At 39.5% G+C, this 27,080-nt stretch overlaps 1 protein-coding gene across 5 annotated transcripts in view; it reads left to right on the top strand.

The window, feature by feature from the left end:
- The window catches only part of LOC149319212 (phospholipid-transporting ATPase IH), a 151,919-nt gene that overhangs the window by 114,542 nt on the left and 10,297 nt on the right, over positions 1–27,080 (top strand). For 3 of the 5 annotated variants that reach the window (XM_089511300.1, XM_089511302.1, XM_089511303.1), the window contains exons 21-28: positions 1,607–1,709; positions 3,261–3,406; positions 4,676–4,735; positions 5,901–6,028; positions 9,563–9,698; positions 21,097–21,162; positions 22,719–22,822; positions 25,565–25,730. In XM_089511300.1, the coding sequence (XP_089367426.1) occupies positions 1,607–1,709; positions 3,261–3,406; positions 4,676–4,735; positions 5,901–6,028; positions 9,563–9,698; positions 21,097–21,162; positions 22,719–22,822; positions 25,565–25,730 (909 nt within the window). Of the gene's footprint in view, positions 1–1,606; positions 1,710–3,260; positions 3,407–4,675; positions 4,736–5,900; positions 6,029–9,562; positions 9,699–10,840; positions 10,865–21,096; positions 21,163–22,718; positions 22,823–25,564; positions 25,731–27,080 lie in introns of all 5 variants that reach the window. The other 2 variants (XM_089511299.1, XM_089511301.1) reach the window with 1 other exon arrangement.

The following is a 27,080-nucleotide window of genomic DNA, read 5'->3' on the forward strand; positions in this document are numbered from 1 at the left end:
TGGTGAACTGACATACAGAGGCTTTTATGTCATGTAAAAACAAAAACTGTGGGGCTCAACAGACCACCCAAAAGGGCAGTCTGGAGCCACCTGTTTTTGCTCTCAAGGGAGCCTGCAGCAACCAAACCACATGAGCTCCCTCTGTGTCAAAAAGAACCCACTGAAAGCGGGTTCTTTTTGGTACGTGCAGGCACCACCATCGGTGTGCCATTAGCGCACCACGGCACATCAATGATGCAAGCATGGCATCCTGATGTGCAGATGCGCCGCCACACATCATGGTGGCCCCCCCCCCCCATGTGTCTCTTTTTCTTCTCTTTCTTGAGTGAGATTACTTAAGCAGTAGAAGGACAAAAATGTCACTCAGCAGCACCAAGAACAGTTTAGAGACACTGAGGGGCTGTGCAGACGGCCGTTTGGGCTGGCCTGGGGACAGAGTCAGGGCATAGCATCTCCACGATGCATGCCCCAGCTCTGCCACCAGGGTGGCATGATGGCGTGCAGTGTCATGGCACTACTCTGGCACTTGTGTCCACATGACACAGCACCAAAGGAGCACTGTAAAGCCGCACTGCTGTAGCTATTGCACCCTTTCCAGGGTGCAAAAAGGAGCTACTTTGTGTAGCTACGTTTTGCACCCTGGAAAGGCCGGATCAGGGCCGTGGCATGTGGCTGCCATGGCCCCAATCTGGTGAAAATGGAGGTGCCAGCAGGCCGCCCCTTAAGCGTGGTCTGCACAGCCCTGAGACACACTCACATGCAGCCTCCACACTGCTGTTCATTGCTGCTGCTACTCTAATGGAAGGAGGTTTTAAAATACCTCCTTGCACAAGTATCAGTATCAAACCACTTCTGCTACAGTCTATTGTGCAAGCAGGTTAACTCAGTAGAATCCTGTTCCTTGGAAGAATAGAGTCATAGGAGAGGCTTATCGTCCTTAAAATGTGGCTAAATCGTACCTAAAGCGCAAGGGTGTGATCTCCGGTCACACTTGTCTCCCATGTTGAAATTGTCATAGAGGCATCCTGTCATTAAAGCGTTCACGGAGCCGCCATTTCTCTGCATAACAGGAACTTCCAGCAGAAATCTCCATAATGATAGTCTGTTCACATAAACATAATGCAACTGCAAATTCTTTCTATCTGTGATAAGGAGGGAGAGCAGACTGAGCTTCTGTGAGATGTAATAAGTGAACAGACACAAATATATGTTTTACTGGCCTGTATCTTTCAACACTCTCTGGAACATTTGATGGCATTTGAAGTGCAAGTCTTTACCTTGCAGAAAACTTACTGTGCTCAAATTGTACCCACCTTCTCAAAGTAGTACAGTGGTCCCTTGCCTTATGCGGGGGGTCCGTTCTGGACCTCGCCACGTAAGGCAAGTTCTGCCTGTACTCATTCCCATTGAGGATAATGTTGCTCGTGTATGCGGTGGTGCAGCAGTGCAAGCACCATTCAGCATAAGCTGGAAGCCGTGTAAAAGGCGACCATGTATGATGTGGGCACACTGTAATAGTAATGTGTAACAGGTGGGAAATGGAACAGAATAACCCGGTTTAGAAAGAACTAGTAATGCTTTTAACACTAGAACTTTTTTTTTCCAGATTGTAAAATTAATTAAATGGTCAAAGGAGCACCCCATCACATTAGCAATTGGTGATGGAGCAAATGATGTCAGCATGATCCTAGAAGCACATGTTGGCATTGGTAAGTGAATCATTAGGCTCCAGTTTAATTTAAGTGGCACCAATAGTCCTGGTGTTTTGAAGTGAATGCCTTTTTCTGTTGACGAGGGCTTATGTGTATTTGCTAGTCCCAGTTAGTGTAGATTCATTCAATAGTGGGATTTACAAAATTGTTGATTTAGCATTCAGCAGTTGATTCAATGGCATTATTCTGTCTGGGACTAGCAATAGGTTTTAGGCCATAATATAATATCCATCTGTTTGGAGGAATTTCTGTTTCCCCCATGAGTGTCTTAGGCCCCATTTCAGTGCTGGTGGAAGATACCCTGTGGACAGCAGAGACACAGTGAAACACATCTGTCATTGTTTAGTGGTAAAGGGCTGATAAAGGGGAACATTGTTAGACAGATCTCTTTGCAGTACCAGTGACCAGTTTACCTGAGGGAACACCTCTTACCATACAATCCACTCCGCAACCTCAGGTCCTCTGGGAAGAATTTATTGCAGCCAACCAGGTTGGCTGCAGTTTTCCAGAGGATCTTCTCAGCTGCTGCTCCAAAAATTGAGAATGCTCTGCCGGAGGAGATCCGTCATATCACCTCTCTTGACACGTTTAAAAAGGCAGTCAAAATGGATCTCTTCTGGCAGGCCTTCCCAGACTGACCTCCCCTTAAAAGGACTACCCCGTCTGCTCCAAGTTGTCTCCTTCCTATTTGCTGTTTTTAAATTGTTTTTATTTATATTACTTTTTAATTTGTTTTGATGGTTATGTTGAGGGTGGAGGGTTCGGGGATTGGGTAATGATGATGATGGTTGTATGATGTATTTTATTTTTCACTCTAACCCACCTCGATCCAGAGGGAGAGGCAGGATATTATTATTATTATTATTATTATTATTATATAGCAAATAAGGTAAATAATGATACAACTTTCTATATGTTCAGGTATTTAGCATTAGGATATAGAGAGAGCAAGAGTTTTTTGCTTGTGTTTGGGCAATCATATCAGCTAAATAAACCAAGATATGCATTTTCCTTTTGCCTGCACATTCCAACATCACTGCCTCATCCTTCTCAGTGCTCTGTGGTAAGTTAGGAAGTCTTTAAAGAAGCATGGGTGAAGTTGATTTAAGACCCTAGCGTGTTCTGAACTATGGAAGCCATGTTGTTCCGGTCTGGAGAAAATGATGGACTGTGGTTAACTGAAAACTTGTTGGACATAATTGCATTGTGCCCAGAAGGAAAAAGGAAAAGGGCTGTGTACAAGAGCACAAGGTTCATTCATATCTTGGTTTACTAAACAGAAACACAACCAGCTGAACACTGTATGCATGTCTGTCTGTATGACTCTCTGTGTATCTCTCCTCCTGAGGTCAGGATAAGGCATATCAAAATTCCCAGTATTCATGTAAACACTATTAGACTTTGGAGCATAAAAGCTGGATATTACTGATTTAATGTAAGAAATTCAGAGTTTGCTCTCAGTGGGATGTTTTCTCAAAACATAAAGGATGTAATCATATTTAAACCATGAGAAAAACTAATTCTTCAACTTTCTCCTCCCCCTTCAAGGTATTATTGGAAAAGAAGGTCGTCAAGCAGCAAGAAACAGTGACTATGCAATACCCAAATTTAAACATTTGAAAAAAATGCTGCTTGTTCATGGACATTTTTATTATGTCAGGATATCTGAACTTGTGCAATACTTCTTTTATAAGGTACGACGATTTCCCTTTTCTAGATGAGAGCAACTGGTGACACAATATCTTCTCACTTTTGTTGTTCATAATATTTCAAGCAAGGACTGTTTATTTTTAACATCACTTTTGACCTAAAAATATCCCATGGCTTAGCCAGAAGTCGCTTCTAAATGTTCAAGGGGGCATTAATCTCACATTTGCAATACTTTCACTTTACCAGCAAATAAGGTTGGAATATCCTCTGGAACGGATTGCTGCTCACATTTGCTCCTAATAGGAAGGATGGCATAGTTGTTGGGGTGTTGGATTATGACTCAGAAGACCAGGGTTTTATTTCTTATTCAGCTATCTTGCCAAGAAAGATAGAATCACCATAAGCTGGAAATGACTTGAACGCACGCAACAGCAACATCAACAGAGAACTTGAGACAGATGGAATGTCAACATACCACACAGTATTACTGCAAACCAGGAGGTTTGCTTATTGGATGCCTTGTTTTTACCCATGAGTCAGACCAGACCAGTGGTGGTGCATCCAGTGGGGTCAGGTTGCATGGAACCCAGTAAGGGCTTGGACCAATCTAGAGCACTGATTGATTTTCATGAGTGGACCCTTTTTCTAACAAACGTTGACTGTCATGTTTCTTATCTGGTCTGCTTATAGAAGCTGCACAGCTGCAACCATTCAGATTTTGCCATTGCTTGTGCTAGAAAGACAAGTACACAGCACTGCAGTAACTCTTATAGCGGAAACATATATTTTCAGATATAATACAGTCACAATGACAGTCTTGTCTTCCTTTTATTTGTTTGGTTCTCCTTCTGTTTTGTCCAGTAGCTACATAGGGTGCATTTTTGTTGTTCTTCTTTCAGTTTCTCCACTAACCATTTATTTGACTATTGCCCAGATTCCTTTTCCCAGTCTTTATTTTTTATATACCTTGCCTTTAATAAGCACACCTCTAGAACGGGTGTTCTTTTCTTCATTTATGAGGGGAGGAGAAAGATACCCAAGCTGTGGGAAACAAAAAAATAATGCATCAGTGTATTTTCATTGGCTGTTCCTCCTTTATACAAATATAAGAGTGCCATAATAATTTAAGCGGTACTGGAAGGCTGGTGTTTTTTATTTACAGTATTTGTTTTTTGGTTCTGCAAATTTCTTATTAAAGGCTAAGTTTTGTGCTGATTTGAACTTAAATGTGTATTATTTTGTTTCTATGCAGCTGCCACTTCATTTTTAGAATATGATAATAATGTCCTATATCTATGGCTTTTGTCTTTCAGAATGTGTGCTTCATTTTCCCTCAGTTTTTATACCAGTTCTTCTGTGGGTTTTCACAGCAGGTATATGAGGCTATGCTTTTACATTTTTTTATTGAGTCACCAGACTTTTAAATGTATCTCAATCAGTTTCTTGTGTTTAGTAGACAAATGAAACAATCCACTATTCACCATCTGGGATTACAGGAAGACTTGTGGGTCATCTAAATCAAAGATAATTCAGGGTCACAATGGATGATTGTCCCGCTAAACAATGGGGCTTTTGATTGTGAGGTCAAATAAACATAGTACAGGCTGATTTTTTTTTACTTTTTTCCACTGCCATGAGGATGAGGAGGAGCACATAAACATTTCAGGCTATTATCAGGTTGATAATTCTGCTTGGAACATAATGAATGGATAGATCCTCAGGTTCACTCCTGAACCTCTGTTTTTGTTTCATGTTCTCTCACATACAGTATAAGGATTATATTGCATATGTAAGTTTACTACCTGAAGTGTACAAACTTTGTATGGAACTTACCGTTGCAATGAATTTACAGTTAGTATGAAAAGTATACAACTGAGATTGGGCACATAGTATGGGCTAAAAACCCTTATAATTGCTCACCCTTGTGAGTAAGGAATTATTAGAAGAATTAGCTAAGAGCTCTTCAGAGGAAAATTATCTTATGAGTTTTCCATCTCCATTAGAGATTGTTGCCTGCTTTTTTGGTATTTCCTTGAAATTACAGACAATGATGCAGAATAACTCATAAAATAGCTGATGTAGTAGTTTTATACTTTGACATTATCACATAGTAAATGTAAGCTCTGTGTGGTGACTTGTGAACCTGTACAGAATACTTACTGCTAAATTCAATCCTGCTGAAGTTAAGCACTTTAATGGCATGTTGCTTTCAATGGGAGAGTGAAGGCTGTTTTAAAACCTTTACCATTGGTTGCCTACCTTTGGTTGGATTGGGTATATTTTGATTATACAATGTACCAATTATTTCACAGGGCTTGTTAATAAGACATTTTACTAATTGTGCGTGATGGTCACTTAAAGCCACAAGGAAAAGAGTGAACTGAAGTAACTAGAAGACTGATGTTAGATAATGTACATTATGCTATCTTAGTGGGAGAACTCCAGGATTATTTTGCCAATTTTGTCTTTTTGGTTTTTACTATTACACTACTTTATACCAACAGGTTAATTCTTACCTGTTTTTCCCCCAATCTACAGCCTTTATATGATACTGCGTATCTTACTCTGTACAATATCAGCTTTACTTCCCTACCTATTCTGTTGTATAGTCTAATGGAACAACATGTCAGTGCAGATACCCTAAAGAGAGACCCTTCACTGTACAGGTAAAGGTCATGAAATTGTTTGGCTAGATTCTTTGTGGCACCTTGTTCCTCTTTCATCTGTGAAGCAGAGATATTTGAAAGCTCCTGAAGTCTGTTCTCATCAGCCATGCTGCCTTCTGGGAGCTGAAGTCCAAAATATCTAATGAGAGGAGCAAAGGTTCCCTGCTTTATCTTTCACAGTCTGTATTTTCATTTTAAGATTTGCTCATCTTCTTGATTCTTCTTCTTTTAAAGGCTCTGGAAGAGAAAGTGTCATATCATTGTACTGAAAATTAATCATGACTCAAAATTACTGTGTTGAATAGAAAGCAAACAAACACAGAACTATATGTAAATATTGAAATAATGTAATGCATACATGAATAGGTGCACACAATACCTTCAGAGTGTGTAGAACATCATAATCATAATTGTTGTTGGCATTATTATTATCATCGTCATTATCATCACTGTCAACAACGTCACCACTATCTGCTGAGAAAACCACTGGAAGGAAAAATAGTTTCTCTCACCACTGAACAAAAAGGCAGGGTACTTAGAAGTTTCCATGCATCCAGTGGTGAGGATGAGTTGTAGGACCAGCACTGGGATTGTCTCCCTTCATTTCCTCATTAAAGGTGTACTGTCTAGATCACTTTTGAATTACTTCTGGGAAAGTATTACAACAGAGTAAATTTGTGTTGCAGTGGTGGCTGTTAAGTTCACGTCTATGTGGTGGGGAATCTGCTTTGGGGGTTTAATCTGACATTTATCCCAGTTCCTTTACCCTTTTTCCAAAACAGGTTCCACACTTTTAATAGTTCCATCCATCCATTCCACCATCACTTTGTTTTTTCAATTTGGGACTCAAAGGCAGCTTTCAAAACAGGGGAAATTACAAGTAAAAGCACTTAAACTATCCTCAAAATTATAATCACTTAAAGTGCTTTAATAATAATAATAATAATAATAATAATAATAATAATAATAATAATAATAATTTATTTATTTATTTATATCCTACCCCATCTGCACTCAAGCAATCAGGGTGGCTTACAGCATTATAAATTATACATATCATATCCCCCAACCCTCCCTCCCTTAAAATAGAATTAAACACTTTACAATTAAAACGTGTTAAAAAGATCAATAACAATGTAAACAATAAATAAAAATGAACCAACAACAATGGACAAGCAAACAGCAATGAGATCAGTCCATTACTTTCTCTCTTTGGTGGCCAGGTGTCTATTCAGGAAAAGGACTGCCAGAAGAGATCCATCTTAACAGCTTTTTTAAAGCTCTCTTAAGGTGGTTATATGATGGATCTCATCCGGCAGGCCATTCCATAGTCTGGGAGTGTTAGCCGAGAAGGTCCTTTGGGCAGTTTTCATTGATAACCTGGTTTTCAGTGGTTGTAGCCGATTTCTCCCACAGGATCTAAGTGAGCAGGGTGGATTATACAAAAGGAGACGGTCCTGGAGATATTTTGGACCCAAGCCATTTAGGGCTTTAAAGGTAATAATCAACACCTTGCACTGGGACTAGAAACTGATTGGCAACCAGTGAAAAGATCTTAAAATTGGTGTAATATGGTCTCTTCTAGATGTAGCCGAGACCAGTCTGGCTGCCATATTCTGTACTAGCTGAAGTTTCCGGACCAAGCATAAGGGTAGCTCCATGTAGAGTGCATTACAGAAATCCAGACGTGAGGTTACCAGCACCTCTTTTAAAACAAAGACTAGTAGTGATATAGCACACTTTTTTAAAAAAAAGACTGTGGGCCCAAACAGACAATCCAAAATAAAACTACTTCGGGTCACTTTTGAGGTATGTTGTTTAAATGATGCATGCGTCCTAAGAGGCCAGAAGCTGTGCCAAAGCCATGCTCCAGTCCTAAGGACTGGAGCGCAGCTTTGGCGCAGCTTCTGGCCTCTTAAGATGCATGTATTATTTAAGCAGCATACCTCCAAAGTGACCCAAAGCAACTTTATTTCGGCCTGTCTGTTCGGTCCCTTTGTTTTGTAAAACAATCAGTACTCAAAAGCCTAATGGAATAAAAAGGTCTTCACTTACCCACAAAAGTCCAACAAAGAGGGAACTAGCCTAGTTTTCCTAGGAAATATGTTCCACAGTCTTGGAACAGCCACGGAAAATGTCCTCTCCTGCATTACTACCAACTGTGCCTCCAAAGGTGGCAAGATTAAGTGGAATACAGATGCTCCTGAAGGTCTTAGAGCTTGTACAGGCTTGTATGGGAAAATACAGTTCTTCAGATAGTGTGACTCCTAGTTATAAAAGGCTTTATATGTCATACCAGCACTGAATTATATTTGGAAACTGACTAGGAAGTAGGATCCCAGTGCAGCTGTTGTAATAAAGCAATTCCTGTAAAGTTGACATTAAAAGTAGATGAATTACCCTAGTGATCTGGAAGCCACCAACTGCCACTATTGTGTAATCTTTGTCAGTTTGCATGTACATTTGTTATTCGGAAGAGTATTTTTATAGGAAGAGAGTGTGTTGACATTTATCTTTATGTTATGTTTTTAAATGATTTTTATATTTTTAAAGATTAATGTTTTAATGTGTTTCAGCTTTTTTATTATCAGGTTTTTAGCTCTGTATTGTTTTAATTTTGCTGTAAGCCATGTTGAGTTCCATGCTGTGAAACATCTTGTAAAATGAAACAACAAATGAATAAATGATATATGCAGAAAATGAACCCCTAATATTACAGCATATATATGAGAGCCAGTGAGAGATAGCATGTAGCATCTTCAAAAAGGACCCAGGAGACTGTTAAAATCCTTGCTCAACCATGAAGATTACAGGCTCTCCAAGGGCTAGTCACAGTCTCCTTTTAGCCACAAGGTGGAAACCAAAGGAATCAATGTTGAGTTAATGATCTCACTACAGTAATTGTTACATATAAATTTTTGAATTAGACTCTAATCATGGAAGTTCTGTACTTGACTTTAAAAGGAGCTTTAGATACTTCACCTTACAAAGAATTCCCTCTTGAAATTAAATCAAATCTTTTGGAGACCTCTAGTGTTGCTTTTTATTACTTAAGATGTGGTTATCAGTACTAGACCACACTGAGGAGCTTATCGCTAACCTTTTAAAACCAGTTCAAGCCTCTCAGCTTTCCAGCTTCTAAAAAGTGTTGGCAGAGTGTGGATGGGACCCATCTTAGACCCGGGTTGATGGCGGCCGGCGGTTTAGCGGCGATTTAGTGAGTCACAATCCCCGCTTCATCCCACGTCCTGTCTCCAGGCCAAGAGGCTTGAACTGGTTTTAAAAGGTGAGCAATACACTCCTTACTCTCTCCTTCTAAAATGGAAAGCTATATTGTTCATAAGATACAAGCAGATAGTGTAGGAACACAAGGTTACATTCTGAGCAGAGTACATACAAACTCGACAGCATTTCTGAGACTCAGGATATGTAGATGGATATTTGTTTACTTTTGCATTTTCTGTCACTCAGGATATGTAAATGGATATTTGTTTACTTTAGCACTTAAAAATTAGTATCTGTGTCATTATTCAGGGATGTTGCCAAGAATGCCCATCTACGCTGGCGTCTATTCATATACTGGACATTCTTGGGATTATTTGATGCTGCGGTCTTTTTCTTTGGTGCCTATTTCTTGTTTGACAACTCAACTGTGACCAGCAATGGACAGGTTGGTATTTAACTTGATTAAAATTATATTGGAAAGATATAGGAAGCTAGGTATTGTTGAGAAAAACTGTTATTTATGTCTTTTTTTTTTTTACTCATTAAGTATAATTTGGTATTTCATAATCTAGTTAATGTGGTTATTTGTAAATAGAAAACAGTTTAGCTTTTATCGTAAACTGGAAGGAAGGAGTAGTCTGAATTCTTGATGCCAAGCACTCAGTTAAAAGTTCCTGGTTTGGCCCCTACCAAATGAAGGAAAACATCTGGTTATTAGTGCAAGGGCCTTTAATCTTGGCTGCTGAAAACCCTACTGAAAGATCCTTGCCTGCTTATTCTTTATAGTTATTATGGCAGCAGATTAAGGTTTCTTTTTCTCTCCTGTTATTTTACGGCTACATTTTAATCCACTGGCTTTGTTTACATATAAAGAGAGTCAGGATTATTAGTTTACCTTGAATGAGCCTAGCACTGGTGTCTGCAGCGAGTTCATGCAAGAGAGTAAAACTAGCCTATATTGAATCCTGGATTTGATCTGGGCCTCACAATAAGCTGTATCTTCCTGGTTAATTTAACTTTTTTATCAGCAGACACAGTTTCTATTTGTTGTGTTATTTGAGTGGCCATACAATCTTGTTTTTATTCCTCTCTGTTGCTGGATATTTTTGGTCATGATTTATCATTTTTTTTAGATTTTGATATTTTTTTTAATCTTTGTGAACCTCCCACCAAACTTGGTCATTCTAGATAAGTTATCATAAAATAAATATTAAAATGAACTATAGTAAGAAATGATAATACAATTAAGGTGAACAGATTTCCTTTCTGAACCATATATTGTTACTGTGGTTCACTTTGCCATTAATACATACTTGTATTTTCAACTGTTTGATTTCATTTAAAACCGATTACCTTTCATGTCAAGAAATGAACATTCCGAGATTATAGTAATAAGCATCGTAGTTAATTTGAAGAGAACAACATACATCCATTCAAAGCATTTCTATATGTACTTGTTAAGTGACACTGAATATAATTTTAAAGTCCTTCAGCTTTTTATTTGCATGTTAACATGTATGTGGTCTATTTTATTTGTGTCTTGCTTTTTTTTTCTTTTTTGCTACTTGCTTCTCTTCCTATCCTCAGCTAATGACAGCCAGCACTCACATGGTAAGACTGCTGTGGTTTTGTCATGATGTGTGTTTTCCTCTTTCTCTATCCAACTTTGGAACTGATGGGTTCCAGTTAAAATACTAGATTTCTATGTTTTCCTACCCTTTCTATTGAAATAATTGAAAAAGCTGCCCCAAATTTGCTTTTTAAAAACAAACAAAAAACCAGAAAAGCAAGAGGATGTGAATTTATAAAGTATTTTACACTTCTTGTAAGTAGCAATATGCCTTACTTGTCCCTTTTCAGGTATGCAAAGGGATTTTGTAGCACCTTTGAGACTAACATCTTCTCTACACTTGTAGCACCTTTGAGACACTTGTAGAGAAGAAGTACGTCTCAAAGGTGCTACAAGATCCCTTTGCATACTGATTTTCCAGACTTACATGGCTATATCTTTGGATTCTGCTTTTCAGATATGTTCTCTTCCCACTCAGCTGTCATTATATATAAATTACATATTTTAAAACGGAAAAAATAAGTACTGAGTAGGTGTTTTTTAAAGACTACTGTGCAGTAACAAACAAATATAGGCTGGGATTGGCTTGTACTGAAAGGAAAGGAGGAAAAAGATGGCAATGTCAGCTCTGTAGAGCAACAAACAAATATAGGCTTGGTTTGAACTGTACTGAAAGGAAGGGAGGAAAAAGATGGCAGTGTCAGCTCTGTGTCACCTCTTTCCCATATGGATTCATTGCCCCATTGACACCACAGCCACCAGTCTCCATTGCTGCCTTGACTAGACTGGTCCCCTGGAAACTAGGTATTTAAGAAACATGCCAGTAGCTTTCTCCTTCCACTGTTGTCACCTCTTCTTTCCTTCATGAGCACAGAGAAAGGAACATTGCTAGCATAATGGAGTCAGTTTATGAGGCAATGTAATGGAAAGGAGATAACTATCAGGGTTTTGTGAATAAGATGAGAAACATAAAACAGCAATGTGGATCACTTGATAAAAATGGACTAAACAATCACTGTGGGGATGAAACTAGAATAACATTAAAAGAAATTGCAGCTTCTAGTTCAGTGGGCTTTAAACTATCAGGTATCAAGTCCAAAGTATGAAAGAGCAATAGCCTAGTGAACACAGGGTGTATTAAATAGATACTAAAGCAGAGCTTGGAAAAACAACTTGGGAAAGGCCGTTACAAGCCACAGAATTCTCCAGCCAGGATAGCAAAGGTTTGTAACACCAGACCCTGATGCCCTTGTCTGGTTGCCCTTAACCTTCAGAGACTATATGGAAGGTACCTTCTGAAAATGCCTCCTCAGTTTTGGCACTTGTTGTAGATGGCCTCCCAACAAATGTCATATCTTTCTGGAACCATCTAACCTTGCAGACTTGAACAATTTGGCAGTAGGTTGATTATGCTGCACATTTGCATTTCACCCTTCAACAATGTTTAATAACATTTAGCACCTCTGGGTATGATGAATTATTTTCTTCAAAAAATCAATTTTTTGAAAAAGATACCACTTTGATGCAATGCAGCCGCATGTGATCTATTGTCCCAATTGCACCACAGCTTCTCCAACAATACTTTGAAATGTTACCATTTATTTTATGCAGTTTAACCAGTGTTAAATTGCATCTATGAATAGTCTTCCATGTACCTTACCTGCAAGAGGCTCTTATCAATTTATAAGGGTTCATTGTCCATATTTGTGCCACAAAACTGAAAACGTGGATGTTAACACAAGGACAAGAGCCTACCACAAACCCAGATGCCAACTCTGCCCCCACATCTACTCATCTACAGTACTAATAACATCACCCACTTTGTCAGAAGTGAGTTACTTGCTCATCCTCCAAGTCTTTAATATCACTCTGTATTGCATCTGAAGATGTGGCTTCATATCCACAGAAATATAAATCAGTTAGGACCTTATCACACTTGGGGGGGTTGCAGCTCAGATCTGCTGTCACTCCTGTTCTAGCAATGCAAAACATTATGTTTTTTCACACCAGTTCCACAGTCACTCCTGTCTAGCAATGCGAATTAGGGTTAAAACGTGATGTTTTACCACACCTGGTTGCCTTTCTGTTGCCCTTCCGAAGTGAGGGGGAAGAGAGTCAGTTCGATTCCAAGCAAGTCACGTGATGCGGATTCAAGCAAAGGGGAGTGAGAGCACATTGTATTACCACACCAGAGCAATACTTTGAGGGTTCAACGATTCAATTCGGCACCCTTGCACATGCTCAGTGGGGCTCTGGACGCTGCCCTCCTTCCCTGCCCCCTCCTTAGCTGTCATCCTTCATCCGGATGCAGGAGCAGTCAGAGGATGATGGGTTAGGTGGCAGAGGGGGCGAGATGGAGATGCAGGAGCAGCAGGGGATGATGGGTTAGGTGTCAAGGTGAAGGAGGGGAGCAGATCGGGGTCTAGGAGAAGACGGGATGATGGGATTGGTGGCAGGGTGGAAGGGAGCAGATCGGGGTCTAGGAGGACGCAGGGGATGATGAGATCAGCTGGTTGGCAGAGAGGAGGAGATGGCATGAAGGAGGAGGAGGGGAATGATGGAGCAGGATGCAGGGGGCCAAGGGGGGTGGCATCGGAGTGCTTTTCCACACCAGACCAATTCACAGTGCAATCGAAGGGAGCCTGGAAGCGAATTCTGTGAAGTCACTTTTTTTCAGTTTTACCAAAATGAGGGGGTCACTTTGGAATCACTGCTGAAGCACCTCGCAAGGAGCTCCCATGGAAAGGAATCGCGTCTGATAACAGATTCACTTTACGGCGTGACTGCGCATCATTGGAAGTGCAGTCACATCAGAAGTGAGCCTGAACTGACCCAGAAAACCACCGGAAAGCTCTGTGTGATATACCTATTAGTGTTAAAGGAGCTGTTAGCTTTTCCCCTTCCCCTCCCCCTCCCCTTGTTATTTTGGCCCACTGTGCTTCTGAAATAAAAATACTGAGTTCTAGCTCCCAAAATGTCTTTGAAAAAATCCCTTTCCCATATGTTTTTTTACAATTATGTCATATACAAATGAGATACCAGTCCTTTAATTATTGAAGAGGAGGAAAGGCATGGAGATTCAAACCTAATCAGTTCCCTTGTGACTCCTAAATGCCTACATGTATAATTAGTAAAAGACTGCATTTGTGCTTCTTGAAACCAATAACAGACAGCTTTATCAGAATCTGTTGTAAGGCTAAAGGTTTATCTATTAAAATAGGTCTTGTTTTATTTCTCTCTTTCCATCTTCCACATGGTTTATATTTGTCTTCACATTTAAAACTGCAGTGTAATAAAATAGGGCACAGTGGTGACATTGCAAGGGTGAAAAACTTGTTTTCCATCTGTGCATCATTCAAAAATAGGTTTACTGTTTATTTATCTTTTGAATGGGGAGGCAATATTAATGAATCTCTATATAAAAGAGAAACTTCACTCTTCACTTGAATCCATATTATATTTTTAACTTCTGCAATAAATTTGCAAATTTGTTTTAACTGGAATGGTGTAACACCTCCTCCAAGTATAGCCTGTATATATTTATTTTTGTGCAGTTTTTAAGAACATTTTATTTGCTTTAACAGGTATTATAAATAATGACATTAAATAAAAAACAAAGTGCAGTGACAAACCATTGTAAACAAGATGAGCAACCAGTAGTGGAAAGACAGTAGATACTATATAATACCTAGAATAGGGAAAGCCAGTATTTTACAAGGACCTCTGTGTGTGTGTGTGTGTGTGTGTGTGTGTGTCAATTTTTCCAAACATTTTTGCCATCTTAAGAGTTTTTGAAAGTAATCTTTTCCCCCCTTGATTGCTTCATGGTTGTGTGTTTGTAAGGCATCCTAGGAAGTGTAAAACTGCAGGGCAGGGTGTAATTTTTTAAAAATAAAACACAGGTGTACTGCTCCTCATGCAGTAGTTTTTGTGCAGGCAGAAAACAGACAATAACACAGTTAGTAGATGGCAAGCAGGCATTTTTTGTGGGGTATTCGGGCTATGTGGCCATGTTCTGGAAGAGTTTATTCCTGACATTTTGCCAGCATCTGTATATACCCCGCTCACTCTCATGCCAGCATTCTCTGAAGGTACCAGCCACAGTTGCTGGAGAAATGTCGTGGAATAAACTCTTCCAGAGCACAGCCATATAGCCTGAAAATCCTGCAAAAAAACTATGGATTCCAACCGTGAAAGCCTTCAACTTCACGCAAGTAGGCATGCTGGCCTGACTTGGCATACAAACAGTTCTGCTCTTCTCCAGGCACATACTGGTGGCATACAAACAGCAAGTTCTACATCCATAGTCAAGATCTAAATAATGTTATTATCTTTCAATAATAAGAATATCTTTCTCATGCCAGAAAAAGATTGCACTTATTTTTACTCAGATGAATTTGGGGGGGGGGGGGGGGAGTCTCGTTTCAAACAGGTTATACAGAGACCTTCAGAGCAGTTTCTAGTTGGCTGGGAAGCATAAACTGCTTCAATTCTGACTTCCATTTCCTGTGGTTTTGCCCTTCTAATTTCCTTGTGAAGTGCGAGTTCCTGGTGCACTTGAGTGAATTCTCTCTTCATGTTTAGCTAAGTATAAAAATAGAACAAGTAGATAAATAGATGTTTTCTGTACAGTAGGCCTGGTTTGATACATAGTTACTGCAGTGTTTGCTGTCGTTGTCATGAGTTACAGATGCAGTAGCATCCTCAAGATACCAGCTCTCATGAGGGAAAACAGAAGTAGGTAACAAATAATTAGTAAATAAGTAGGAGCTCACTTTGGCTCTAGTAATGTATGAGATGCAATCCAAGATACCACACAGTTGGTTGGTACAATTACTTTTTAACAGTCTGCATTGTTTCAAAATGGATGATTCAAAACCAAGAAAACTTTTTTCTGTGAAAAGGGCTGAAGCCAATAGTAGATGGAACTACCCTTTTTATCCCTCTGTCTGCTATCTCTGGTAAAAAAAATGAAATAAAAACTGTCTCCCTTTCTTATTGCCTAGCAGGTTGGAAGGACAGAGATCTGAACTGGCTGCTTCCTGAGCTGTCTTTTGAAATTAGGTGGAGGTACTTCCTTGTCTAAGGAAACCCTATGGCATTCATAGGGTTGCCATAAGTCAACAGTTGACGTAAAGGCACATACAAACACACCTAGAGCAAATTAAGTATAAACTCTCCCCTAGAAGCAACAATGACTAAACTGACACTGTTGTGTTTTGGACATATCATGAGAAGGGATGACAATAGTACTTGGTATGGAAGAAGTCAGTAGGAAAAGAGGAAGACCACATTTGATGGATAGACTCAATCAAAGAAGCCACAGTCATGAATCTACAGGACCTGAGCAGGGCAGTTGCTGATAGGGTGACTTGGAGATCTCTCATTTATAGGGCTGCCATAAGTTGAAGTCAATTTGATGGCACTTAACAACAAATCAGCTGCATGAAATGATACATGGCCCTTGGGATGGAGGTTGCCCACTCAATTAATATGTCTGGATTACCAGCAGATCTGTTTTTTCTTTAGCAAATATGAAACTAACCATAAACACTTCCACTTACAGTAACCCATCAGAACCAAAAGACATTAGTAATGAATAATTAACAAATAAAGTCTGGACTCATCTATATTGTTGTATATCTAAGCATAAGAAAAGTTTTCAGGTGACGGCTTGAAGGTTTTCAAATTGTGGAAATTTGTAACTAATTCACAAATTATTTTATATATAAAGTGACAGGCAAAATTTGGGTCCCAATTATGGGAGAAAAGTGGGTTACAAATTAATATAATAAATAAATAAATGGTCATATATAAATCTAAGATTGAGCTACTTGATTTTATCTAGAGATTTTAGGAGACTTTTTCCACTTCTTACAGTAGCACTTAGTTGCACTTACTTGTTTTTGTTGTCATCCTTGTACAGCACTGAGGGACATACTAAAGAAATAATGGCGGGATACAGATGGGCAGGGGAAGACGTCTTGGAGGTGTATTCTGCTGAATACGGAGCCTCCAGACCGCCCGCCCCGGGGGCGTGGCTCAGGAGATGGGGCTTCCACATAGGGGGCAGTGAAGACACCTCACCTGGGGCCGTTTCAGACCCGGAGTTTCCAAACCGCCGCCTCGGAGGACGCTGCAAAGAGAGAGGCAGCTTCCTCACGGGCAGCCAAAAACGGGGCTTTTTTTTTCTTTTGCCGGCTGGCGGATGCGCAGCTGCGCAGCTGCAGCGCTAAGCAGCGGCGGCAGAAAGCCTATGTGCACATTTAAAGTGCCCAAGCCCCTTTAAAACTTTTTTCCCCGCTCTGCCCAAGAACAATGGTGGTCTCCTGCCAGCTGGTGATCAGCTGGTGTTGGCATCCTTGTCCTCTTGCACTTTGCCAGTGTCACCAGCATCATGGATGCCTCCTCTCCTTTGGTCCCCACGCTCTTGCTGAATCTGCAATGCACAGCCACAGCTGTCGCCGCTGCCACCGCTGTCCCCCTGCCATCCCCCATCACCTCCCTTGTACATATGTAAATATTTACAGTTTACCGGTTTTTATTGTTAGGTGAAAATGGCACAGGAATGTGTGTAGAGGCTCACTTTAAAGTCCAAACTTTCCAAGCAGCGCATGCGTACATGTTGCTCTAGGGTTAGGGTTAGGGTTAGGGTTACGAGTCTTAAAATGCGCTGCAGCTGTGCTGCAGCTTCCACACCTGCATGGCAGCTGACGCTGCAATTAAAGCCTGACTGCAAACTGCGCATGTTCCAGGACCCCGACTCATTATGCGACGCAGCTGACTCGGAGCTTTTAAATGGGCAACTTAAATTAGTGGCGTAGCAATTCTGGCGTACCGGTGCAGCAGCTTACAGACGGAGCTGCGCAGCTGCGCATCAAACGGAAAAGAAGCGGAGAAAAGCAGCACCTTTTTAATGCCGCCTCTTCCCGCTTGGGGCGTGCGGGGGGCGTGTTCATGGCAGCATTCAGGTAAGGCCCGTCTGAAGGCTCTACCTTCATGACATCATGAATACACCCCTTTTTGCCCGTCTGTATCCCGCCCATGTCTCAGTATCTAAGCTTCAATGCCTGTCTCATCGTCTAAAGTCTCAATGTCTAAGCAACTACCCTACCACCAAGAACTTGTACATGCCTTACACCAGAGAACCTTAGAGTCCGTCACATTCCCCCAACTTTTAAAAATGGAACTGCATGTGGTGCAGTTTTGATATGTTTTAAGTGTACCTTTAAGTGGCCCTTGTGGTCTCTTCCAACTCTATGATTCTATGATTCTACCCCCAGATTGTTGTGGGATGGAGTGGCCTTTTTTCCATGAAGAAGTAACCAAAAGTCACTTCCTTCTGGTTTACTTTCTTGTTATTAAAAAATAATCTTCTCCTAGAGCTAAAACAGCTCAAAGGAACAAAACAAGCAAACAAACAAAAATGGCAGAATTGCCTCTCATATCTCCTAAAGACTGTCAGGGCTTTCTGAGTATTATAAAAAAATAAAAATCCCCCCCAAAATGGGGCGAGGACACTTGCAAAGCCTGGAAAACATCTTTGGGAACTACAGTTTCCTCAGCCCTGGTCTGAGCAGTCGCTTGATATAAATGTCATTAAATGTAAATTTCATATCATTCCTTTTCATAAAGTGAATGGTAATCCAGTTACATGAGTACTTTGGAATCATCCTAAATACAGAGAACTGTTAGCTCTCAAATATCTTCTTACAAAATGCATCTGATCATTTTTTTCTAATGGTCCAGAACAATGGGGAATTAACCTCTCTCTCTCTCTCTCTTTTTTACTGGCATTTTTTTGTTTTTGTTTTTCACCTTTGACCACAGTCATCGCATTAAAAAAGCTGCACCCAAATGCCTTGGGGCCCTAGAAGACAGACTCAGTTGTTCGTATCTTCTTTTGCTTACTGCTGTATTATGGGAGTGGGTCTGTTTTCCCTCTATTTCCTGCCTTCCACCTCCCTTTAGGTTTGTTCAAAAGATAAGCAGTAGTATGACCATGTGTAAAGGGGTAGACATGGGGAGGGCTTCTCTAATAAAAATTCTACCTCCCTAAAATAGATATTCTTTCAGTCCCCAGATTTCTAGTATTGCAATAACTTAATGCTTCAGTTGAGCTTTTCGAAATACAGTTTGGGCTTCTAAAGGCAAGAGGCTGGCAAAGTTAGCAAGAGAATAGGAACATGGCAAACATAAGACTTCCCTAGAGGTCTTCAAATAGAGTGTGGACAGCGATTAGGTGTCAGGCATTAGGCAGATGGCATCCAGTTTGATTATTTTCCTTCTAAAGGCACAGTATAGACCAGAAACTTTGCAATTACAGGAACAACTTTTATTTTGATGTTTATTTTGTTTATTTAGCATTGGACACAACAACCTGTGTCATGACACATTGTTTTTGTAAATTTGTATTGTAGCATCTATGCTCTGTGACAGTTATAACATAGTTGTCTATATACATATACAGTTGCCTCTAATATAGAGAAGTTCTTATCAGATTAGGCTTAGTTTTATTCTTTCCAACCCATATTTTATGAGCTCACTTTGAAGATAGAAAATTAAAATAAGGGAAAATATGCTAACTTTGCTGGGAATAATACTATATATATATTCTTGTTGTTGGTTTTACAGTGATCCCTTCACATTTGCTGGGGTTAGGAATGAAGGACCCCTGTGAATGTGGAAAAACAGAAATTTAAAAACACTATTTTTTAACCCTTCTCTAGGAATCTCCAGGTCATCCAGTGCAACTCTGTGGTCAACATCTACCTGAAGTTGATCATAGAATCAAGCTGGAAGACCAACCAATGCCCAGGGAAGTGTTTTCTCTAGAAACTTCTAGATTATCTAGCACAACTCTATGGTTAACTTCTGGCAGAGTTGCACTGGAGGACCTAGAGTTGCCTAGAGAAAACATTAATCAAAATCACAAATAATCAAATCCATAAAAATCAAAGCTGCAAATATGGAGAGCCAACTGTATTACATTTCTATTTTTTTTAAAATCCAAAGCAGTGTGCAAGAAAAAGCAAAGATAAAATATCAGTGTTTGTCAGTCTCAGCTACCAATTACTGTGGCCACACCGTGGAAGCTACCAGTAACTCAACTATTAAAATATTGTCCCATTCCTCACCCATTAGCAGAGAGGTTTGGTTATTCAATAGGCAGGAATTTGCTGATATCCGCTTTCCTCTTGCATCTTTGCCTCTTTGTTATTTTCTAAAGCTTACAACTATTTCATCCAAATTTTACTTTGAAAAATTCCTGTAATAGGCAAGAATGTGGGAGTGTAGGAGATCAAAGCTGAAAAGTACATTCACAGAAATCCACTCACACTGATATTTTTGTTAGAAGATGCAGAAAGACAGACAGACAGCCTTTTAGTATTCAGTACAAATAGAAAACACAATTATTTGATACAGGCCATTGCTTTGTTTTTGTTTGTTTTGCATTCAGTACTCACAGCACAATCCTATACTTGTCTACTTAGAAGTAAGCTCCATTGTATTCAGTTGGACATACTCCCAAATATACATGTATGGAATTTCAACCTATATGTTTCTTGTTTCCATCATGACTGTATATGCACCTTCTAGTTTTTTTAAAAAAAGTTGTTTGTCCTCTTGCTTGAACTGATAGAATAATATTTGTTTGTTCATCAAATTGCTGTGTTCAGTCTGTTATGCCCCCTTCCATGTATGTAGCCTTAGCATGCTTCTGCTAGGAGATAGAGAAAAGAATCCATCCACTCTGATAGTTGTAATGGTAGAAAAGGAACACTGGTTTTCTTGTATGAAAAACAAAGGTATCGGCAATGAAATGTTGCAGTGTGGAGTATTTTTTTTCCCTGGCAAGACAAAGTGTGTATGAACTTCCTCTTCTGAAAGCTTCTAGGAAGGTAAATTCTCCTTTTAAATATGTTTGAGGACACACCACTACCTTTTTAAAATACCCAGTTTTCAAAATCAGGATATTTTGATTTTGTTTCCTTGAAGGTTTGCAAGAGAGGGGCATTTTAGTAGTCTGTTTAGTCCTCCCAGAAAGTCCTCAAGTCAGAATTTTTGCCCCAGTTTCAAAAAATGTTACCTGCCCTGTTACCCTTATACACATGCTGGCTTGAAAAGTTAAGGTCAGGCCTACTTATAGTGAAAATGTACCTTCCCATGACAGGGTATGCACTCAATATTTTGGTGCACTGTTCTGAATGTTACTTGTTATATTAGAATGTGTGTAACCTAGAACTAAATCATGTTTTTCCTTTTCCCATAGATGTTTGGAAACTGGACTTTTGGGACACTAGTGTTTACTGTTCTAGTATTCACTGTTACCCTAAAGGTATAATATTCTGCATATTATATGTTGAAATTGAACTAGCACCATAAGAAAACCTTCTCTATGAGAAAAGTCAGACGTTGGGACTTTATAAAAAATAGGACTGTAGTGGGATACAGAACATGATAGAAGTGTATCTGTTATACCTGGTGTGGGAAAGTGGGTAGCTTCTCCTCTATCTTAATATATCAGAATTATGGTCATCCAATCCAATTGATCGGCAGCATATTTGGGAAATACAAAAGAAAGTAAAATGCTGGTGTCTTGGTGCACTGATATGCTGGGAATGTGCTTTTTCTGAAATGGGTCACATTCTCTAGTAAGGATTGGATTCATAGTCTTGAAGTACTCCAGGGCTGAGCACTGTCTGAGATTTCTGGGTTGAAGTTGTGACTGAGGCTGTAACTGCACTGCAGAAATAATCCAGTTTGACACCACTTTAGTGGCATGGCTCAGTGCTATGGAATTCTGGGAATTGTAGCACCTAACTCTAACAGAGAAGGTTAATGTGTCACAAAACTACAATAATGCAGTTCAACACTGCTTTAGCTCAATGCTATAGAATTTTGGGATTTGTAGTTTTGTGGGATGTTCAGTCTTCTCTGACTGAGCTCTCTGGTGCTACACCAAACTACAAATCCCAGGATTCCATAGCTCTCTGGTGCTACACCAAACTACAAATCCCAGGATTCCATATGGCAGTTAGCTTAATGCTATGGTGCATTATTTCTGCAGTGTAAATGCAACCTTAGCCAGAAAGTTTTGGAGCCTCACCAGACTACAAACTACAGGATTCCATAGGATGAAGTCATGCAGGTAAAATAGAATATAGCACTATAATTGTGTAGTGAGAATGGCCCTAAGTTATAGAGAGGAAAAATTAGCCTCTAGTTCTGTCATTCTGTTTTAGAAGAATTTGACTACCATAATATCTGTCTTCATGGCTTAGTGATGCTCAAGAGCAGTGGTCCCCAAACTGTTCCCTTTAAGAGATTTTGGACTTCAGCTCCCAGAAGCCTCAGCCATGTTGGCCAGTAGTCTGGGATTCTGGGAGCTGAAGTACAAAATCCCTTAAAGAGCACAGTTCGGGGACCATTGCTCTAGAGGATAACTTTGCAGAAGTGACTTTATAGTCTGAGAAGATAAATGTGTTTCTAGAATAAATGGAAGGCTACAGAAGATCTACTGTGCAAGAAGATCAAGTAAGTCATTTTTAAAAATATCGAGAAAATCCTCATTGAAAAGGAATAAAGATAGAAAATGAGGGCATCTAGTCCTGATGCTGTCAAGATGTAATATAATCTTCTGTAATTTGCATTAGGTTATATTGTTTTGTGTAAAGGTAATTTTAACTACCGTAATATTTCAAGTTGGAGCAGATACATGATAGAGTTCAGGTTCTTATTACCTCATAGTTGCTGGGCCCTCCTTATTTAAAAAAAATCAAACAAACTGTGAAGTCCAGCATGTTGTAAGTGCCAAGACAGTTAAATATTTCTCTTTCTTTTTTTGATAATGTCATTTATCCTAAGATGTTATCTAAATATCTTTTCATACAGCTTGCACTAGATACACACTACTGGACTTGGATCAACCACTTTGTGATCTGGGGGTCATTACTTTTCTACATTGTCTTTTCTCTTCTCTGGGGAGGAATCATCTGGTAAGAAACTACTATGGCCCATAATGTATTTGCCATTGCAGAATCATAACATGGATAATATATTAATGAAATATGCACTTTAAGTCTGATTGCACACATCTGTTATACTATATTATACTGTAAGTTTCTTCTACATTTTCTTAAAGGATCTCAGGGTATGCAATAATCCTTCTATTCCACTTTATTCTTACATCAGCGCTGTGAGGAACATTAAGCAGAGACTGATTTAGTGATATGAGTGGAAATTTGAACGTTGGTCTCCTCAATTCTATTAACCTCACATTCTGAACCACAAATGGATACCTTCCAGTGGTTCTGGGACACGTTACCCTTCCCCCAAATCTACTGGGGGCACAGCTGCCATGCTGCCATCAGAGAAAACCACACAATTTCACTTTAAAACAAGCCATATTTCCCTCTGCCAAACTGTGCTTCAGAGTGAGTGATTTAGGGAGCTGGGTATGTTTAGCTTAGCGAAAAGAAGGTTAAGAGGTGATAGCCATGCTTAAATATTTGAAGGGATGTCTCATTGAGTATGGAGCAAGCTTGTTTTTCTGCTACTCCAGAGAATAAGACCCAGAGCAATAGATTTAAACTACAGTAAAAGAGATTCCACCTCAACATTAGGAAGAACTTCCTGACCGTAAGAGCTATTCGACAGTGGAACACACTCCCTCATAGAGTTACGGAGTCTCTTCTATAGAGATTATTAAACAGAAGCTGGATGGTCATCCATCGGGAGTGCTTTGATTGTGTATTGTGCATGGCAGAGGGTTGGATTTGATGGCCCTTGAGGCCTCTTCTGTAATTCTATTATTGTAACTCAACAGCAGCAATAACAACATGCATAATTCCTGTGCAGTTCTGTTACGATAAAGACACAGAGGTGTGACCCTAAGCCCAAACAAAGAGTTGCAGAACAAAAACGTCTAGGGGGAAAAAAAGGAGCAATGATCATAAAATAGCAATAGTTTTATTGGAAACAAACTGGAAGAGTTGGATTAAAAAATGTAAGGGATAGGTAAAATATATTCAATCTTGCAAACAGACAAAAATGCTGTGGTCTGTGTGCAAAGCCCAAAGATAAAATCAAAAGCTTCTGAGGCAAATGAGTAAAAGAGCCGGTGTAGCCAATATGTACTAGGCTAAAGAACTATAAATCCCAACGAATAAATCAAATATTGGAGATGTCATACATATCAAATACAAATACAACTGAGGTTTTCAACACCTCCAAGGACACAAATAGAAAGGATAACATAGAAAGCCCATTACAAGTGGTAAATTGATAAAATAGGACCAAACACGTTTTGACAAAGAGTCTTCGTCAGTGGTCAGAATAGGCTGCTGTTACAGCATGGGAGATATATCAATATATGTGGATACACCCAGTGAAAGTAAGTAATTAGTTGTCGAAGATGGACAGTAACCTGGATGTCCCACAGATGAATAAGGCCTTATATATTGATATTTCTCCCATGCTGTAACAACAGTCTATTCTGACCACTGACGAAGACTCTTTGTCGAAACGCATTTGGTCCTATCCTGAAACTGGCCAACACTGCGGTCCTGAATGGGCTACTGGCAAGGTGTGTTTTTTTGCTGCTCCTTTTCTGGCCAGGATTGGGCTGCCTTAGGTGGCCTCAGAGCAACTTTCAGATGCATCGGAGGCATGTGTCTTCTGCATGCCACGCCCTCAAAGCAGTCAGAAACCACACTTTTTGGCCTGTCTGTTTCGGGCCTCTGTTATTCAGTCTGATCTGCCAGAGAGCTCTGATGCCTCACCAAACTACAAATCCCAGGACTCTGTAGAATAGAGACATGGCAGTTAAAGTGGTGTCAGACTGCTTTAATTCTGAAGTGTGGATATGCCCTTAATCTCAAATAGATTGTCTGCTTCAGCTACTTTGTGCAGAAGCCTTGCCCAGTTTAAGTTGAATTGCTTCGTATGTGCAGTAATATTATTTCCACAGGATTTGGCTCTGTGCAGGGATTTCCTGCTTCATCTGGTTCAAGTCTACCTGTTACCAAAAGAAAGTGGTCTTGATACAGTATCAGGGAGTACATAGATGCTTTGCTATGAATTCCAAAATTTCTATAGATTGTATCTGTGGTTGTCTGCAAAATAAATTTTCTCCTGACAGAAGGTGAAGACTATGAGGGAAAAGACAGATTGCACACATTAAAAAGAGGAGAATGAATAAGAAAAAGATAGTCATACCATGTTTAACTTCTTTATCTCAGTGTTCAGTTAAAGAGAGAGAAAAAGAAATCATATGAAACATTAATGCTTTGAATCTAGTCACTCTGATAATTTGAAGGTGAGAATATAGATACCATACCCCCTAATATTTTACAGATGAAAATTAGAGCACATGTGGCCCAGCAACATAAGAATTAATGAAGAACAACACACAAGCTAGGAGAAGCTACAACAGTTTGCTTTTGTCAGAGTGCACTAGGAAGGTCAAAATTCTGCCCCTTTCCCTCCTCTACTGAGTTAACTGAATGTAAATGAAAACTAAGACAAAGATAAAGATGGAGAGTGGGGAGGGCACAGAGGGAAGACTGGGATATTTTAACAGCAGCAGAAAAAGTGGTATGACAGAGGATTATGAATGTTCCTGCAAAATCAGAACAGTTGAAGGGTATGAAATACTTAGAATTTAAAAATCACCAATTTCCTTGGATATTCTTTGGTTTCTCATCCAGACTATGTTTTGTTTTTATTCTTGCCCCTAGGCCTTTTCTCAATTACCAGAGGATGTACTATGTGTTCCTACAAATGCTATCTAGTGGTCCTGCATGGCTGGGTATTATTATGCTCATAATTGTGAGCCTTCTTCCAGATGTACTGAAGAAAGTCTTATGCAGGCAACTGTGGCCTACAGCAACAGAAAGAACCCAGGTAAAAACAAAGTAGTCTTATTATTGTATTATATATGTATGGTAATACATAATGAGTCACTAATCTTAATTATTGCCCAGTATTAGTTTAGTTCTCCTGAGATCAAATGAGGTTTGACTCCCATAAGTATGCCTGAGATTGCATTTTGAGGTTGCAAAGAGTGCTATTAGCTACTTAAGACTACGTAAAGCCAAACGGCTTAGATTATTTCTACTTACATGCTCATATGAGCAGACATTAATGTATGAACCATTGATGGATTTGACCTCTGATAATTTGGGGGGAAGGACACAGTTCTGATCACAGAGCTTGCTACAAGCAGCACTTATCTGAAAAATAAGGGTAAAATATGATACACGTATAATTAAAACTTTTCTTTGCATATTTCTAAAACTATTTTCTATAAAGATAGGTTCCTGGTTCAGGGATAATATAAATATAAAAAACAACACTGACCTATAACTGCATCACGATTCTGCTAGCTGTCTTTCTTCCTCTACATTAATCTAATCTGTTCAAAATATTCTAAACTTCCAGTATCTTTTTAAAACACACTTTGTAATGACAAATTAGTTTCAGATGTCTGTTTTTCCTAACCTTTTGGGCTACCAGAGCACTGCAATTCATACCTGGTTCAGACAATATTCTCCTTTACTGTCTCCAAATGTCTTTTAGGTGAAAAAATGTTATGCCCTAGGTTCCATATGCAACATCCCAGGACAGCCATGTTTGGGTATAACTTTTGAATCAGGTTTATGCTTGTGAAATCTGGTTTATATAGTCTTAAATCAGGGTGCTGATTTCTGGGTTTCTGAAGAGAAAATGGACACAAAGATGAAATGCAGAGGCTCGTGGCACAATTGTTAAATGCCTGTACTGCAGCCACTCATTCACAAACCTCAAGGGTGCGAGTTCAGTACCAGCCAGGGGCTCAAGCTCAGCTCAGGCTTGCATCCTTCTGAGGTTGCTAAATGAGTACCCAGAGTGTTGTGGGCAATTAGCTTACACATTGTAACTGCTTAGGGAGTGCTTAATTGTACTGATAAGTGGTATAGAAATGTACTTACTATTGCTATGTTATATTCACAGAGAAGGCCGGAGGGAGTATTGACTGAATTGAGTCTACATAATCTATACAGTTACTCTTTCATACAGAATAAGAGAGAAACAAGTTCTAAGAACATCAAAGCAAACACTAGGATCAATAATTTTCTTTTTGAATTAAGCATAGTGAATTCCAAAGCAATTATTTAAGATCAGACTCCTCAGCCAAATGGAAACGCCAGGATTGGGCAAGGATAGGTAAAAGAAAAGAGCAGGGCATGCTTTTCTGATCTCAAAAAAACTTTT

This window comes from Sceloporus occidentalis, unplaced genomic scaffold, assembly GCF_023333645.1.
Source record: "Sceloporus occidentalis isolate IW3139 unplaced genomic scaffold, rSceOcc1.0.p SCAF_2, whole genome shotgun sequence".
Classification (NCBI taxonomy): domain Eukaryota; kingdom Metazoa; phylum Chordata; class Lepidosauria; order Squamata; family Phrynosomatidae; genus Sceloporus; species Sceloporus occidentalis.